This window comes from Contarinia nasturtii, unplaced genomic scaffold (genome assembly GCF_009176525.2).
Source record: "Contarinia nasturtii isolate CC-2019 unplaced genomic scaffold, AAFC_CNas_1.1 Cnas_scaffold_129, whole genome shotgun sequence".
NCBI lineage: Eukaryota > Metazoa > Arthropoda > Insecta > Diptera > Cecidomyiidae > Contarinia > Contarinia nasturtii.
This window is the reverse complement of record NW_022197486.1, coordinates 9685715-9704287: the sequence shown is the minus strand read 5'-3', so window position 1 is coordinate 9704287 and position 18573 is coordinate 9685715. Positions and strand designations below refer to the sequence as shown.

General features: G+C 35.1%; 3 protein-coding genes across 6 annotated transcripts in view; 1 reads left to right on the top strand and 2 right to left on the bottom strand.

Moving 5' to 3' along the window:
- LOC116342958 (serine-rich adhesin for platelets) overlaps window positions 1-6550 on the top strand; it is an 11724-nt gene extending 5174 nt beyond the window's left edge. The window contains exons 3-11 of one of the 2 annotated variants that reach the window (XM_031770807.1): window positions 685-968; window positions 1367-1621; window positions 1702-2244; window positions 2453-4665; window positions 4727-5042; window positions 5119-5452; window positions 5549-5685; window positions 5753-5920; window positions 6001-6550. In XM_031770807.1, the coding sequence (XP_031626667.1) occupies window positions 685-968; window positions 1367-1621; window positions 1702-2244; window positions 2453-4665; window positions 4727-5042; window positions 5119-5452; window positions 5549-5685; window positions 5753-5920; window positions 6001-6288 (4538 nt within the window). In that variant the 3' untranslated portion in view covers window positions 6289-6550. Of the gene's footprint in view, window positions 1-678; window positions 969-1366; window positions 1622-1701; window positions 2245-2452; window positions 4666-4726; window positions 5043-5118; window positions 5453-5548; window positions 5686-5752; window positions 5921-6000 lie in introns of both variants that reach the window. The other variant, XM_031770798.1, reaches the window with a different exon arrangement.
- Window positions 6551-8064: 1514 nt separating this feature from the next.
- Window positions 8065-12391, bottom strand: LOC116347610 (endoplasmic reticulum junction formation protein lunapark-B). Of its 3 annotated transcripts, none has more exons than XM_031778293.1 (8): window positions 12117-12391; window positions 10253-10489; window positions 9530-9759; window positions 9239-9441; window positions 8941-9165; window positions 8633-8773; window positions 8353-8553; window positions 8065-8285 (listed from the first exon to the last, which is right to left on the bottom strand). In XM_031778293.1, exons 2-8 carry the CDS (start codon window positions 10277-10279, stop codon window positions 8104-8106), a joined length of 1209 nt encoding a protein of 402 aa, XP_031634153.1. In that variant the 5' UTR covers window positions 10280-10489; window positions 12117-12391; the 3' UTR covers window positions 8065-8103. The 3 variants fall into 3 exon arrangements, with proteins under 3 accessions (XP_031634153.1, XP_031634143.1, XP_031634160.1); XM_031778283.1 differs by having other exon boundaries at window positions 12130-12391; XM_031778300.1 differs by lacking the exon at window positions 12117-12391 and adding an exon at window positions 11904-12015.
- Window positions 12392-12928: 537 nt separating this feature from the next.
- LOC116343859 (angiotensin-converting enzyme-like) lies at window positions 12929-17720 on the bottom strand. Its single transcript, XM_031772142.1, has 6 exons — window positions 16751-17720; window positions 14577-15466; window positions 14228-14313; window positions 13838-14143; window positions 13313-13766; window positions 12929-13233 (listed from the first exon to the last, which is right to left on the bottom strand). The coding sequence occupies exons 1-6, from the start codon at window positions 16853-16855 to the stop codon at window positions 12954-12956; spliced, it is 2121 nt and encodes a 706-aa protein (XP_031628002.1). The 5' UTR covers window positions 16856-17720; the 3' UTR covers window positions 12929-12953.
- Window positions 17721-18573: the final 853 nt, after the last annotated feature.

Genomic DNA, 18573 nt, shown 5'->3' with positions numbered 1-18573 from the left:
TAATCATTTTGTAATGACTGTTTCGCTGACCTAAAATTTCTGACTTTCCGCTATTTCTTCTTTTCATTTTCACAAAGCAATCTCTTATTATGACGCTGTAAATTTTATTCATGGCTTTGGCCAAGTATAATAGCTAAGAATTATGATGGGTAAGTGAGAGAGAGATCTTAAAACGTCTCTTGGCGCAAATTTTGTTTTCTTCTACCTGTCTATCGTTCGCTAACAAATAGCACTTCTGTGATATATCATCAACATACGCCATTAAATAAGTATAAAATTAGCGAATCTTTTATGTTTCAATTCATGCATATAACTCAGTCAAAAGACTCGATTAAGAAAATGATATTTCATTACTGTCTATCAATAGCGTTGGTTTAATAGTAAACTGTCTAATTCTCATTGTGCAAAAATGAGAAAAGTAACGGGTTGAAAAATTGTGTGTTAGCAGTGATGAAAAGATCAAAAATTATAATATCGTCTAATCAATCATGGTTGGTGTAACTTTCGCTTTCGCACGATTTTCATTGTGTATTTTCTGTGATTAACTTCTAAACACCCGAATTTCAGTAACCGCACACACAATGCTGTGCATATCCAATTTCAATGCAATATAATTTTGGTGAAAATACATTGTTCTCACTCTTTTTCATTTTATTGTAAATCTATGTTTCACAACAGCGACAGACCAAAATTTTTACTATCAATCACCACAACGATTCCAATCAGCGTTTCCAGCATCGCGAAATGGATTCTTTCCAACCAATGGCCTACCAAATTTTGCGCAAAATTTGCCACAATCATTACCACGTAGTCAATTAGGGGGAGCTATTCAACAGCCCGCACCACAACAACAGCAACAACAACAATTTCAACAGTCGCCGCAACAAGATCAGTCAGCATTTTTCGGAGCCGTACCTACAAAGAATGACGGTTCAACGGCCGACTATTTTCAATACACAGCATTTCCGGTAAGTTTATTGAAAAAAAAAAAACACTTTTATTGCGGGTATACTATATGATTTTTTGGGATGTCGAAACACTTTTGATCTTTAGCAACTTTTCAATTTAAACTTTTTCCATTTGTTTGGCCATTGCCGATGATATCTAACATTTCGAAATTTGTTTGCTCAACATCAAACGAGATTGCACGAAAGATATACCATATCCCATGGATTTGCGGTTAATTATTTGAATTCCATTGGGTCAAGAAATCAATGCGCCTCATTGTTTATATAATAACAAATGAATAAATTGATGCAATACTATAATTAATAATGGATTCATTTACTTGGATTGCACGACGGGATGCTGTGTTCAAAGTAAAAATGCTAATAGTTATACACATACTATATTTTAAATATTTCAGCAACAAACGCCGCGGCAGCAAGAAAATTTCTTCCAAATTTCCCCAAGACCATTTGCAATTCAACCGAATGGAAATCATGGTCTTCAATTTGTTCGACCACCGATAGTTCCACAATCCCAACAGTATACAGCCGATCAAAATAATAATCAATTTCCATTTCCGCAACAATCATTTCCACAACAACAACAATCGCAACAACTGCTACTGTCAAATGATGGCAATTTGGACCAACAACGTCAACCGATTGCACTTCAGGTAACCATCAATGGATTTATTTTCGATTCCAGAGCATTATCAATCATTTGATTTACCATATTTACGCTTTTTTTTTATAGCAACAATCGTTAGCACATCAAAATGGTGGCCGATCGCCAACGATAACTATTTACGATGCGACAAAATTCGTGAAACAAGGGCAAGCCAGTCGTCTACTGAACGATTCAACGGCGAATCGCAATAGTAATAACAATTCAATTAAAAATAGCGTAAGAAAGTCAAACGAATCAATAACTAGTCAAGAAAATAGCAATGAAAACAATCGATTCCCGATTACACGAAATCGTTTTCATCCATTGAGCACAACAAAGCAACCATCAACTAGCCGAATAGCGCAACAAATAACAACACCTACATCGACAACAACAACAACACCGGCCACCGATTTGAATCCGACGATCACATTGGACCAACGTCAAAATCGAATTCCGATTTCCTCACGCTTTGGAACATCACGTGAACAAAATACCAGCGTTCGCATCAATAAATTCCTGCGACAACCGATCTTTACAAGTCGCGAAAATATCCAACAAACGATTAAACGCATTAACATTACACACAATGGAAGTGCAAACCGTGATGGAGGCAGCACAAGCCAAGAGGTATTTTAATTTATGCGAACCGCTTCTTTTTCTTTTCATCTTAATGAATTTTAAAATGTTTTTTAAATGCTTGCGCGTCTATCAACCAGATTTTTTTTTTTTTTTTTTTTTTTTGATTTATGAACCATTATTGGCTTGCGAAGTATGATAAATCAAAAGAAAAACCAAAATAATTTATTGTGAAATGTATATAATTTCTTTGTAACAGGTATCGAATAGAACACATCAATTACAACTTTTGCAACAAGCACGGCAAAAGATTCGTGAATCATCGGGTGAAACGGTGAAGGCACCGCTATTACAGCAAGGAATTATATCAAAACTTCCACAAAAAACAATTATCGAACAACGACCATCGATCGAAGCAAACGAGGATGATGATGAGGAAGAAGAATTTTTCTATGAGGATGACGATGATGAAGAGAATCAGGGACAAGAAGAAATTAGAGCAACGCCAAAACCCAAGGACGAACAGAAACCGGTCATTTTGACATCGAACTTTTTCTTACCCGGCAAACCAATCCCAAAATTGGAACATCACGATTTTGAAACGCAAGAGCCGAATGACTTGTCCAGCGACATCAGTGAAGTGAATGCACAACAAAAAGATAAAGCCGAAGATGTGATCGATTCCGTGCCTGAAGTGGAAACAGAAAAGTTTTTAGAAACAACTACAACAAAAAAACTAGACGAAAAACCAACGAAAACAACAACTACGACACAGGCCAAGCCAGTCATTGAAGATCCAGATGTTGAATATGAATACGAATATGATTATATCGATGAACCAACAACAACGACAACAACAGCAACCACAGAGGCAAAGGTCATACAAAAGCCGACCACAGTTCAAGTGGATCAAACAACGGTCAATATAGCCGACGATAACGATCATAATGGCGATGATGAGGATGATGATGAGCAACAAACGACCATTGAAAGTGATGATGTGCCAGAGATCACCATAAGAACGGAAGAGAAAACATTCAAATCAAATACAAGCAGCGGTAAAGAGACATCATCAGTAAGCGATGCGACAGTGGCCGCCGAAAATACGACATCAATGGAAGGCTACGTTGTTGTGGCTTCAGTTCAGACAAGCCGAAGTATATCTGATGCCCGATACATAACATTCCCTCAAGTCATACAAGAGGAAAGAAGACAGTCACTTAGCGATTTGGGCAAAGATATGAAAAAATTCAACAAAGACGATGATTATAATAACAATAATGAAAGCACATCGGACGATTCAAACAAAGACGATGATGTGATGGCATCGAATGAAGAAAATACGACGACAACCGAAGAAATTGATTCAACGGAAACGTCACAAGAAAGTTTTACACAATCGCAAAATGAATCGGACTCACATCAAGACATTGTAAAGACTCGCGTTCACAAACTTTCGTCAATCAGTGAAAAATTAGCACATTTACATGAGTTAAATGAACCAAAAGCGGAAATAACCACAAAGAGTATTCCCGTTGTGATACGAAAGTTTACACCACGCACAACCAAAGCGCCAACGCGTAAGCCAACATCAACAACGGCACCATCGAAACGAGTGAATGTTGATGATGAGTTGGCAAGTTTGTTACCGCCCGGTTTCAAGTATCGTGCACACAGTTTGAGCGAATCAACAACAAAACCAACAACACCAGCAGAAACCACATCGACCACTGTGAAGAGTGATACGGTAAAGGATGATATTATCGCGAAAAAAATTCAATTTAAGGAAATTTCACTGGAAGATCTATTGCCAAAAGACTATAAACCGCCAAGTGAAAGTAAGCCAAAAGCTCAAAATGGAACAAAGAATGGATCGGACACTTTGGTAAAAATTAAATTTGACGACAATATTGAAGCACTGTTGCCCAAAGATTACAAACCATATTCGACCACACCGTCGTCAGCAACAAAAGCTCCATTCCGTTTGAGCACGGTGACCGAAGATATTGGCAAATTATTACCACCGGGATACAAACAACCAAAAGAAAGTTTCACAACAAAACGACCATTATCGAAAACGACAATGGATGACATCAGCAAATTTCTACCGCCAGGTTTTAAATTGCCAAAATTCACAACAACCGAGAAAACAACAACATCGGCAGACAATAATAGTGGAAGCAGCATTGAAAATGTACTTAATAAATTGTCATTCAATGCAGACATTAGCAGTTTGCTACCGCCTGGATATAAGGCCAATGCTTCGGTCGATGACTTAGCATCAGCCGAAAACAAAGAAGAAACATCATCACCTCAATCTACATCGACATCAACATCACCATCAAATAATAAATTTGGTTTTCTGAAAGGCATTGGAAAACGACCGGGCGTTCGATTAACAACACCAAGACCATCACATGGCGGAGCACCAACGCCACCAAAAGTTACAATTCGCTCTGGATTACCCACAAGGTAAATAATAATAAACTTTTTGCTGATTTATCCGTTTCACATTTGAATTGAATTATTTTAGAGCAACGACCGAGTTTACCGGTTGGCCCACTGTTTCTACAACACCATTGAGCGTTCAAAAGATAATTGAACAGCAAGGCGCACAAGCAATTGATATTTCTGAAATTCTGAAACGAACGTCATCGAGTACATCGACAACGGTCGTTACGACAACTACAACCACGACAACAGTACGACCAACACAACCGGGCACATGTCATGTGCAATGTGATTTAGCGGGAACAATTAAAATTGTTGACGGTGTTAAATGGAAACCCGAACTTCTCGACCATAACACAGTTGAATACAAAAATCTAGCAAAGGAAATCGAAACTCAGGTAAATGCTTATTCTCTCTTCAACATTGTATCGAAGTCGATGTAACTTTTCCAATCCCTTTTTTATCCATTTGCAGTTGAATAATGTATACAGTAAAGCGGATCGTCTTCGAAAATGGTACAAAAAGATTCGTATTGATAGTTTCAGTCAGGGAAGTGTTCTTGTTGATTATTTTGTTGAATTGGCCGATGTATCGCGTGATATAAATACCCAAGAAATTAAACAAATGTTCCATGACGCTCTTACCGAGGTACCAATGACTGTTGTTCCATTGAAAAACAATGCAACCGCATCGTCGAACATGGATATGGAGCAAATCATCGCCGACTTCCCTGACAATACAAAACCAGCCAGAAGCAACTATTTAATGGGCCACTTTATTTTGGATCCACTTTCAACTGATTTTATTGGTACATTGACATGCCATATTTTCTTAATAATCTTGATTTGAATGTGATTTTTAATGTGACGATATTTATCTTTTTTTCCTTTCATTCATCGGACAGTAATTCCAAAACAACGGACCATACCAACAATACCAAATGAAATTGAACAAAACGCAATCATTCCACAATGGGCTATTGCTGTTATCGTAATTGGTGCCGGTTCACTATTATTTGTTGTTATATTCGGTGCTGCTGTGGTATGTTGTGTTAGTTTTTAGTATCGTTATCGTTATCGTTTCAAATGTATTTTTTTTTTTTAAATAGCTAATGAATCGGCAAAAGCGATCAAAAAAGAAGGCACCGGTTCCACTGACAGCCGATATGCTGAATGAGTTAAATAAAAACCATATGGGTGGCTTCGAAAATTATGGCCACGAAGAACTGTACATCGAGGATACCTGGGATGATGTGAAACCAGACTTTAAACCAAAAGTAATATAACCTTGAAATAAATTTATTTAAAAATTTTAGTGGCTTAACGATTTTTAATAATTGTTTTTTCTTATTTTCAGCGTTTTGCAAACTCGAGTAGTGATCGTGACGAACGATTTGATAGTTGGCGTACACAACAAAAGTACCAAGCAAATGCCGACTATTATTATGATCAGAAATTGACGAAACCACATTATTCCCAAAAAACGTATGCATATCCACCACAAACTGATCCATATATGGAAAATTATCATCCGCACTATCACCCATCCTATGCAAGCCACCATCATCCATCACACCAAAATGCGATGGGACTATATACCTACAATACACGACGATATAATCGAGATTATGATCCAGATTTCTGATCATTTCAAACCCAATTTTCGATAATTCTTTTTTTTAAACAAAAAAAAAACAAAAATAGTGTAATTATATTTATTTAACGAGTGAATATTGATGCGTGCATGGGCGTGACTGAGAGTTATATGTGAGATCAACCAATTTGATATTTACATTTCGAAAATTTCGTCAAACACTTAAGCAATTCAGAGAAGATGGAGAAGAAAAAAAAATGATGCAACGAAATTACAGGAATTTTATGTTAAACTAACCGGAAAATATTATATTAGGAACAATAAAGAAATGTAATTTTTTTACAAACGAAATTGAACTTTTCATTGTGATAAAAGGATTTCTCGATTCTTGGGCCGAACCCCTTTCGATAAATTGCAGGTAATTTCAATAAAAAGAAGAAGGATTCTATCACATCATACACGCTTCTTGAAATTTTGAATTGGAGACAACGTAGCTCTGAATGTGGCGCTAATTTGATTGTTTCTTCTCCGGAATTATAATGATTTAATTGCGCTATATCGAGGGCCATTGCAATGAGTCTTGTGCTACAACAAAACTCGGCCCATCATAAGCAGAGTCAGCTATATTCGGGATATCTACATCATTTCCGCAGCTTTCGAAAAGAAATTCATATTCGGTGCATCATCTTAAAACTAATACTCTAGTATCATTTCAATAGTATGTATTCTTCTCGAACTTTTTGAAATATGGTAAAATATCAGTGAATAGATTGGGCTACAGCTATAGCAGTGCTATTTTCACAGCTCCTATTCATAGGTGCTATTTGTGAACAACGCATACGGGCAGCGATTTTATGATACAATTCCGGACAATAGACCTATTGATTTGTTTATGCAAAAAAAAATGTAAAATACTAAAATCAATTGTTCTATTTAAATTTTGAACATTTCGTTTCGAATTGTATCATAAAATCGCTGTCCGTATACATTGTTCACAAATAGCACCTATGAATAGGAGCTGTGAAAATAGCACTGCTATAGCTGTAGCCCAATCGTTTCACTGTAAAATATCTCAAAACCCCTTCCAGGGCAATGGTGTAGTGATTTGGAGCGTATTCTCTTAAAAAAAAAACTTTGAAAAACAGAATATTTTCTTTATTTATTCGTTAACACAATCACATCTGTTAATACGTAATTAAAAAACGGCTTTTTAAGTGTAATTTTCATTTTTTATTCGATTTACAAAAATTTGGATGTTGAAATATTCCACATATTACAAAGATAAATTGGCATTTATTTTTTTTGCCTTGCTTTGATATAATAAATAAAGTAATATCAATGACAAGATGTCCGAGAAGTTTTTTTTTAGATGGAGACTAATTTAAATCAATTTAATGATTGCAAAGAAATTTTGAGTAACATGAACAATTTTATTCTTGACTTACTTCTTTCTCTTTTTTTCATTGAAAAGTTTTGGGATCTATTTTGCTTATCTCATCTATATGTATATTTTGTTTTTTATTGCAAATTATAAATTGATCAAATCTTGTAAATCAATTCAAAATCGATTGTATTGAGGCAACTCCATTCTCCCATCTTATCATAATCAAAACCATTCTCGGGTTATTCGAAATGCTCGATCCTATTGGAAATTAAGTGTAACGTGGGTTGAATGTTATCCGCTTCCAAATGGGGATATAAAAGAAAGTGGGGGAACAAAACATGGCATTCCTCATAAATTAATTGACTAATGTTGTTGGTATTTTTTTTAAAACAATTTTTTTCTCGCTTAGTTCAGATAAGAACACAAAAAAAAAATGCTAAGAATTTGAGCATAATTTTAAAAAGCAAAACAATTCATATAAATTATTCATTTTTCTTATCGTTATGAGTTTTAACATTTTCACTAGGTTTGCTGTCTTTATCTTCATTGGGTTCGTTCATTGGTTCTGGAGCTGGTGTTGCTGTTGGTTCAGGTATTGTTTCAATTGGTTCGATTGTTTCTTTGCGTTTTCGAAGCTCACTCGTCACTGCATCGGATTCAGAGCCTGTGTATGGAAGAAGAATGTTTTAATCAATTGAATAAATTGCAAAAGCAAAAAAAGCTATGTGTACCCGAATCCTTGTCTGTAACCGGCGCCGAAGAGCTCGGTTGCTGTGATTGACTTGGCAGAGGCTTATTACTAGTCTCGCCAGTACTTCTCTCTGGTAAATTCAATCGTGGTGCAATTGGTCGAATTTTCTTTGCCGGATTCAAAGCCTTACAAAAGGCACACTTGAATGCTGAATATTCATATTCCTCCTGCGATACCATGCCTATTGTTTTCAATGAAAATTTTTGTTTTATTGATTTAGCAATTGTATTTCTGTAATTACAATGTGATAAGTAACATACCATTGTGGCCATAACATTCTTTACAAATCATGCCATATCGACTGCTTGGTCCATCGTTTATTAAATAATCAACAATTTTCTCAAACATTCCTTTTTGGTTTTGGTTGATAATCGGAAATGGTGTGCCATAGTGTTGTCTCGCTAAAAAATAATAAAGAATAAAACCGCATTTTATATAAAATTGAATATCGGAAAGTTCGACTTGGCGTCAGCGTAGATAATTCAAATGATTATGGTGGTACAATTCCATTTTACATGTCATTATCCAAAAAGAACCGAATCATAAATGTTAATTGAGTTGTACATACCAACAACGGGCGTGGGTACGGGTGAGTTAATTCTGTATTGGCCAAACGATGGCGTTTGCAGTGCGTTCAGTGCCGATTGCGGCATACTTCGTACATTGATTGGTGTACGAGCTGTTGGCATTATTGGTTGTCTTGGTTGTGTTTGTGGCGTTATTCCAACCTTATTTGGTTGTTGTTTCTGTGGCGTACTTAAATTCGATCCGATTAAACTTTGATTTGGTGATGCTGAAAATGGAGCGAGAGATAAAAAAGAGAAATTACACAATTGCTTTGACTCCGATGATCTTTATAGACGTACGACTAGCAACAGGTTGATGTTGTGCTCGCGTTGCTGTGTCTCCAAAACGATTCAATATTTCACAGGCAACCTTATAGGTTTCCTTGTCCATGACCTGTTCAATGATCTTCTTCTTATCGGCACGCAACTGTTTTAATTGATTTGCATTGCGATTGATCTTTCGCTGGAAATACCATGCAACCAATCGTTTTAACAAGATGATTCTAAAAATTGAAAAGCAAATCGAGATTACATGAAAATATGAAACACAGAATTAGAAATCTAGAGCTAGGAATCCTGGGATATACTCACAGAATGGGAAATATAAGTAACGGGGTTGAATATATAATTCGCTTTGACCATGTTGATGGGAAAAATGCAAAATAAAATACAATCGACGCAATGACATATAAACCAACTGAAAACACAAGAAAATTGCCCACAAAACGTTTCTGTCGCGCTTGTGTACTGATTGAGAAACTTTCAATGTCTTTGATCTTTGTCTCTAGCTCCTCTAGTACTTCAATTGTGGTTTTTTCTTTCTGCAAAATAAGAAAAAAAAATTAAGAGAGAGAAAAAAAAATACGCAACACGTAAAATACATGTTCACTTTCTATCGTGTGTTAAAAAGAAAACCGAGCACCGAAATCATGTACACACACTCACACGCCGTGTACAGAGAAAAATGGATTAAAACAAAGTATTTTATCATTCGATTTATTTTCCATTGATTGAGTTTTAATATAACAGCGTCTTCGTATGTTCAGCTTCATAATAATTACAATGAAAGAAAAATAACATAAAAATTGTCTGCTCTTATTAAAAACGAGCCCGCTAAAACTGACACGAAAAGCATGAAAACATAAAAATCAGCTACGATATTGCAAAAGACACGAAAAATAAAACCGTTTTATATAATTTGAGCAACGACTGTGAAATTTGCGGAGAACGCATCGAATTGAAAGAAGAAGAAAAAAGAAACACTGAATCGCTCACGACTTAATCAAAAAAGAAAAAAAGAAATAAATTACTTACTCGAAATTTCGCTAATATGATTCCCATTTTGTTAGATGAAAAATGATGTGTGTGTGTGTGCCAATAATTTCAACGGTTGTGTCCCCGACTTTCACCTACAGTCGATACGATGACCTTTTACGGGTGCCGCTGAGATGTCAAACAATGTTCAATAGTGATGATTTAAGACGCGTCGCTACTTTAGATTCTTGTTTATACATTTGATTCGTAAAATAATCACACGAAATGCGTCGTCAACTACCCTCCAATTGAAATAAAACCGAAATGAAAAATAAAAATTATTTATTTTTCCCGTCAAGACGGCGAATTATCAAATTAAATGGAAATGGTAATGTAAACATTGAATGAAATGCACACGAAAGTTTGTTGTGCGACGCACGAAAAGTGATTGTTATCGCTGTTCATACACTCTGATCATTGGTTATATTTATAAAGAATTTTTTTTTGAAGCGTATTCATTTTGTGGTTTTACTGATTTTAGTTTTTGGCAATTCAATTTTCATATTCGCTTTGCTACTGGTAAAAATATCTTTATATATTGAACATTATATGTATTTGTATTTTCAACTTGAGATCAGTTCGTGTATGAACCGCAAATATAAATATAGAATGTCAGCGAAGCAGCAAAGAACAGTTTTGCATAATTACATGATCTCATGTCTCTCTATTCTGACTCTGACTAAATGATATTCATTGAGTTGAATAACTGACGTTGACACTCTCGCGTGCGCGCGCGTCACACTCATAGTTATCAGGTTAACATTTATTTTGGATGAAATTTAGTTGCATTAAATTTCACAAAAAAAAACAAACAAACAAAAAAGAATGCACATATTCATTGAGCCGAAAAAGAGAACTACCGCTACGCATTTACCGACAATGTCAAACGTTCAAACAAACGAAAATAAAGAGGAGAAAAACACAAAAACCATTGCGTTCACTGTTTAACATATTCGAATTTCATTTTGTATGTAAATTGTTGACGTATCAATGTCAATTGGCTCCCTATTTCTGGGATCATTTACTATAAAGTACATATGAAAAATACCGATGCAAATAGCGCGCACAAACACTCACACTTAGAGAGAGAGAGAGAGAGAGATCAAACATTATCTTTGGAAACGGTTGAATGAATATTTTTCATTTCATTCGGCTCAATCACTTTTCATATTATAATTATTGAGGTACGTTCGCATTAGTTTTTTGCCAATGAATACCTAATGAGTTCGCTGACATTAGCGAAACGAATGGATATGCTTCGAATTGTCATAGATTATAACAACTGGTCTACCTTAAATAAACACAAAGTGCTTTGAGTAAACCACACCATTTACTCCAACTGACGTTCTATGAACCTTAATGCCCTTTCAATATAGAAAAACTCCTTTTTTACGGACAATTAAGATATAAATTTAATGAGAAAAAGGAAAAGAATCGTTCATAAATGATTTGCAGCCAAGTTTTGCACTGTAATCTCTCAAAATGTATGCAAATTGCATGACATTTCAAATATTAAAATGAGATAAACTACGTGGAATGTAAAAAATATGGTTTTTATTTTCGTTTGAATGTCTAAAATTGGCCGGTTGTGTTTAGCAAAAAGATGGATTAACTTTGCACAAATTGAAAACTAAACCATTTGTACACTCACATTCACTGTGATATGCGACTATTTGATTTATTGTGTGTTTTTTTATTTCGATTTCGTTGAATCACCAATCAATTGAGTGTTTGAATCACTTGAAAGTGCGGTGTTGTTTTTTTATATTTTTCTATCCGTTTTTCAGGTGTTAAATTCACCTCAAAACAACAATCAAAATCGTTTTTTTTAGATGAAATTGATAATTGTGGGCGATAGTTTTACCGTTGTTTGTTACCTTTTATCCGACTCGTTTTGATGTTGTTTTCGTTTTTTCGGTTCCTCTATAACTTGATGCACTGACGTTTACACATTCACTTTCGTTTGGCAATATTTTTGTTTGCACCCGATTGACGTTATAAGTACACGATAGTGGATGAGTTGTTTTAAAATGATTGAAATTTTAACATGAAATCATTTTATTGTGTTTGTATGCGTTCATAATGTCAATTTTAAATCGTATAATCACTTCAGTTTCTATTTGGCGTATAAACGAATGTTTGGATTTATACTATAGCCATAACCTCATTCTCATATACCAGTCTAATGTGAACGGTCTTTTAATTGTACAACATCAACACCATTTGACATAAACAAATTGTGCACATAACCTCAATATTTTGTATGAACACCAAAAACGGTTATTCATTTTAGCCTTTCTAAACTAAAATGAATGAATATGAATTTTTATCGACCGAGCTCAACAAGTTAAATTAGAAAAATGGTAGGTTAACCTTATTGAATAAATAAATCGAGCACTGAACATTTTTATTATCTTTATGAATGTTTTTCATTTAAATTGTTTCACTTTTTTATGTTCGTCCATCGGTCAGTGAAATAATAGGCATAATTTACCATCTGGACGAGTTATATTTGTATGATTTTTGCAATACAACTATTAACTGATTACAATTCTTAGTGACATGGACTAAAGATGCGCGACCGACGAAATTGTGCTGCCACTAAATTAAAGAAAATGCATAAATATCAACAAATCTAATGTAGAAAAAATGCAATCGATTTAAAATGTAACCGAAAAATGTATCTTTATTTTTGAATAATTTAGAACAAATACAATGAGATAGTTATCGTCAGAATCCCCAACAATGTGAATGATTTGAGATTGCGATTGGCGTGACCGTTTACTGATTTAAATAGAGCAACATCTTCGATATTGGTATTCCAGCCAATGTAATCATTACGGTTTTGTTGTTCAAGCCACGCTTTCAGTGGATTAAAAAATTGAACTAATGGTTCGGCTGAAATTCGATTCGATTTTCCCCTCGTCAATATCTTCAACAACTGTGTTGGTGACAAAGACGCCCCGTGCTGCATTACATCGCTGATGAACAAAATAAACAACAACAACAACAACAAAAATTACGATTCAAGACATTTTTTGATCTAGTTTGGTTTGTTACCTTAAAATACGTCCAGCTTCTCTGGATCGATAGAAATCGCATGTATGCAACGGTCCCGAATGATTTATTGTCTCGCATAGTTCGGCATAAATTTGAAATTGTAAGATTGTTCCCAAAAAGTATTTGATATAATCCTGATCGGCGATGATATGATATTTAGAGCCAGCATCGAAATCGTCAGTATGACGTGGATTTGGTGGAACAATGCCCTGATATCGTAACCGATGCTCCCACCATCTTGAATTCATGGCCACTGGTCCTTTTTCGAAGACAAGCCATCGCCACTTTTCCACAGCTAAGCTGAATGCCAAAAATGGTAGCTTTTCCAGTGCCAAACCCAGCAAGTACTCGATATTTATAACTGAATTTCCATTTGCCGTTTGAATTGGCGTTGAAAGCAATTTAATGCGTTGCAAATGCACTGGCCCACCGACACATAAGCCAATTGCATGAGCTGTATCATTAAATAAATATACATCTTTTATTATTTGTACGAAATGAAAGTAAAATAGGTTAAATGCATACCAATTGCTTCATGGAATGATGGATTTGGACCATCACGATATACAAACGGTTGATTTGCGTACATCATGTAGTATTGTACGTGTGAAATTTGGTAATGTGCATTTAGAAAATCATCCAGTGTAATTTGTGTGCATTGTGTAACACGAAAATCGAAATTGTTACAAAAATCCCAAGCTGAAGCCATACACTTGCCCGATTCATTACCCTGTAAAATTGAATTGCGCCAAAATTCGGGTGACATTGGTGTCATTCCAAGAGAAGAAAAGAACTCATCGGCTTTGCGAAAAATATGTGTTGGTGTATAGCCTGAAATGACGAAGGGAAAAATTAGCGTTTTTTTTCTACTTTTTCATCCATTTTATAGACATCAAAATTAAAATGTTCACGAACCTTGTCGCACCATTTCGGCGGATACGTCGGGCGTTTCTGAATATCGATGTTTCGCAATGTCCATGATATTTTTCCAGTTTTGTTGCCTAAATTTGTGGAAAATGAAGCAAAATATTGTGAATTGAAAAGGAAACGGCAGAGCAGTTATAGAATCCGTGGGGAACTTTTAGAGGGTACTGCTTTTTCTTCTTCTTCAAGTGCAAAACTTGAAAAATTATATGAAAAAAGTGCATTCACAAGTGCCCTCACATCTCCAGTGCCAATAACAGCTCTGAGAAATGAATTTTAAATGTTGTGTTGATTGAGAACGGTGCAGTAATGAGGATAAGAATGCATTCTCATAAATTACCACATATTTCCAAGCAAATGAGCGGGTATTGGTCCATCAGGCCGTAATATTTTATTTCCATATTGTCGAATCAGTCCCTTTCGCACGAATGTGAACAATTGCCGATACAATGGTGCAATTTCTGTCCATAGATCTTGTACGCTGAAATAAAGTTCGGGATCTTCATAAAGTGCGCGCATTTGTTCGCCGGCATCAGAAAATCCATGTGCAATGGCCGCTTGATTAGCCAAATCAATGTAACGCATAAAATTGTTGCGATTCGGTGGTCCAGTTTTTTCATGCCACGCCGACCAAATGTACTTCAATTCAGCTTCATTTCGGCTATGTTCCATAACATGCGGAATATCAGTATCAATGCTGAGATCACAGTAGCCAGTATACGTGTGTGTTACATAGTTTTCAAATTGTGTTGATTGAATCGATTCATTTGCATGTTTAATTGGTATTACACCAATATTTTCGTCCATTTGTGTATTTTGATTAACAAATTCACTTTGGGTGCCACGGTACGGGCAAATTCGGGCATGTTTATAATTGTCCGTCATTTGTTGAATTAAATTGTTAATTTCGGCATATTTGTCATCGGTAAGACCACATTTTCCCTGTTTTATGATGCGTTGCAATTGTCGTTTGTCATTCGTATTTGTGATCGGATAGTTTAAAAATGAAATTGCACGTCTCCAGCTCAAGCATTCGAATTTTGTTGCAACCGATTGTTGCTCTTTCACACGTCGTCTATTATATTCGCTAGCATTTGTCGCATATTTCCATTCACTGTTCACCACTCGGTTGCACATTTCAGCTGCTTCATGGTTAAATTCCTTCAGAAAATTTACCACATCATCGATATTCTCAGTCGCACTTTGCGTTGGATTGTACTGTGATTGTATCTGCAATTGAATTAAATTGAGTTTGGTTTTTAATTTTGATCACAGAATGTTGAACATTTTTTCAACCGTTTAATCGTTCAAATGCGATCGCTGAATAATAAGATGATAAACTCAAGCGGAAATTAAGCAATCGAAAATACAATTGATTCAATTCAATGACGGTGAATTTTTTGTGGTTTGATGAAAGATTTTCAGTGTGTGGAAAAGGGAGAACGAGAGCAAGAGATCTTCGATGGAATCGAAACGATTCAATGATATATGTGATTCATCATAATAAGCATCTGCTTTACGCATCTTTGCGAGCCCAATTTGTCTCAAGAGTTTCTGTTACCGTTGTCGAAATTGGTCGCATGGATTGGAAACCAAAAATATGGAAAATTTTATTTCAAAATGCAGCATACGGAACAACAAAAACAACGACAATGTCGTCAAATCATTTACATCAGCTGAAATTGAACTTCTCCTACACCATGAAAATGCATCCATGTGGAACTGTTTTCTTTTCTTCATTTCGGTTGATGTTCCGAATTTATTTGGTTTGTGTTTTTTTTTACTCTCTCTGTGCAACTATGCCATTGTGAATGTGAGTAGTTTTTTTTCTCATTCGAAATAATGAAAGAGACCATCCCATCGTTATTTTTATGTCGCGAAAAAAAACCTATCATCAAATCAATTCACATTCGACAAAAGACACATTGTATACATCTATGAATTTTGCGTTTGAAAACTTTCAATTCAATACAAATCTATCTAGCTAACTGTTGATTTGCTTCAAATCGAATCACGAATAATGATCACTTTACTCGACATCTCATTCAAATTTCTCTCTCTCGCTCTCTCTCTCTCTCTCGTTCTCCTTTTTCCACACACAAAAACCGAAAATCTTTCATCAAACCACAAAAATGTATCCACACAGTACACAAATGAAAAATTCCAGCTAATCTCAGCATTCGAATTTGTAAAGTTGAATGAAATTTATTATTACAAATTTTGATCAAAGTTAATGAATCAGTATGAACTAACTAGAATTCCAATTAAGATTTGGATCGTGAACTTTTTCTTCAACTTCGTAAATAAAATCATAACGGAAATCCATTTGAATCGTTTATAACTGTCTCTTTCCATTGTTTTTTGAAATGACGTTTTGTTTCTGACAATTTTCAAAAAAGAAGAAGATTATCACAATGATGCAATTAACGATTTATGAACTCTTCAAAATTTAAAGTTCTCCAACCACTTAATTTTTAATATGTAAATAAAACCGAAAATATTTGTTGAACAAACCTGATACTTGTCATTCGAATCAAATCCATAGGGTAAACCATCTTGGGTTTGTGCACAATTAACAAGAACTATTACAATAATACTTATAAATATGACACTGTTCATGTTTTCTTTTCTTTTTTTTTTAGAGATTGAGAAAAATAAATCTTTGTACTAATTTGTTTGAAAATCACTGGGTTCTATTTACAATAATGGATATCTATGATATTTTGGGAGCGAATAGTTTTGGTTATTTTGTGGGTTATTTCTCCACACTGGTGGAATCACATATTTCAAAATCCGTATTTTGTAGCTTGTGTTGGCCTGCCAAACCAAAATTCGGCGCAGAACTAATCTTTGGTGCTAGTATATTTCATTTGAAAGGGGCAAATTTTCACTTTCTTTTCACATGAGCGCGTGCGCACGGGCCACGCACAACCGCATCGAAAGTTCAACAATGTTGAATACAAAAGAAACTTGACTTAAAGCGATGAAAAACCGTCCAAAATTTAATTTGTTCGATGCTGAATGGTTGCGTTGTGCGTATATGTTTTGGGTGTCTGAACTTTCTATTGCGAATTTCAATATGTACACGATGTCAATCTTTGTCTAGTTCACAAAATATTGTGAGTGTTGTTAATTAGATTATATTGCGTTGATTTTTCGGTTTGAGTAGATAAATTTCGTGGTTGTTTTTTTTTGCCGCACTCTGATGAACGAAGTGTTTCTTTTTTTAACGATCGAATTTGATGCATATGCTCAATTTATTATTTGCTGTTTTTGTTAAATAGTTATTTTATTTGTTTCGTTGCTTTTTTCTCATATGAGAAAATTTATTGCGTAAAATAGATGAAGTAAAATTAAAAATCGTTTGGTCATTGATTTGTTTGGTATTGTTTAAAATGCGACGCAAACGATGTGAGTGAAAAATGTACGTGTGTTTTTTTTTTGGTGTGATGTCGGTTGCGCTAAAAAGATTCACTCTGAATTCGTATACATCGATCTGTAGACTGAAAGAAAAATGATTTGATGATTCAAATTTGGCCCCTTGAGCTCCATTCAATTATTTTTTTTTAACGTACACCGAGCGCGTTTTCGTTTTTCATTTATTATTGTTGTCTCTTTTTCTTGAATTTGCTTTCGGGTTCTCTTAAATAGAGCTTCGCATATATTTTTTCAATCTGTATGCCGTTACCAATGACTACTGTGCATTGTCTATTGTATGTAACTTCACCTAGAGCAGTCGAGGAGATAGAAAGAGATAGCAAAGCTCTTGATCGTGAGCGCTCGTCATACCGACGACTGGAAGACACTCTTATTATATTATTATTGCTTCATTTTACATTTAGACATTTTTTTTGTGGGTGTTCAAGCACCGCATCGAAGACAATATGGAAAATTTGCTTCTGTTTGATGCCGATGTGTGTATTGTTTAAGCGTATGTGTGTGCTTTTTGCGCACGTAACTGAATGAACTGCGCCAGGGAGATAGACTTCAAGAAACATGCCGAGATCAAGAACAATCAAAGCGTGCAAACAGATTCACTGTATCTCATGTCTTGATGTGCATGTTCTGTGTGTTGTTTTTTTTTATTCGTTGTGTTTGCTATGAGCGATTCCTTTCGACCATTACAATGTTTAATAGACATATCCACGTTCATATGAATTATTAACTGTTTTTCTCTAATGCGATGACGATGCGCACGATAATTGCTGAATCAAAATCGAAATGATTTTTACGATAATCGTTTGTCGGTGGCAATGCACAGATTTTTTTGTTTGATTGTTCGTTTTGGAGACAGTAACCAGAGAATGGAAATCGAAGATTTTACATTTACATCAAAA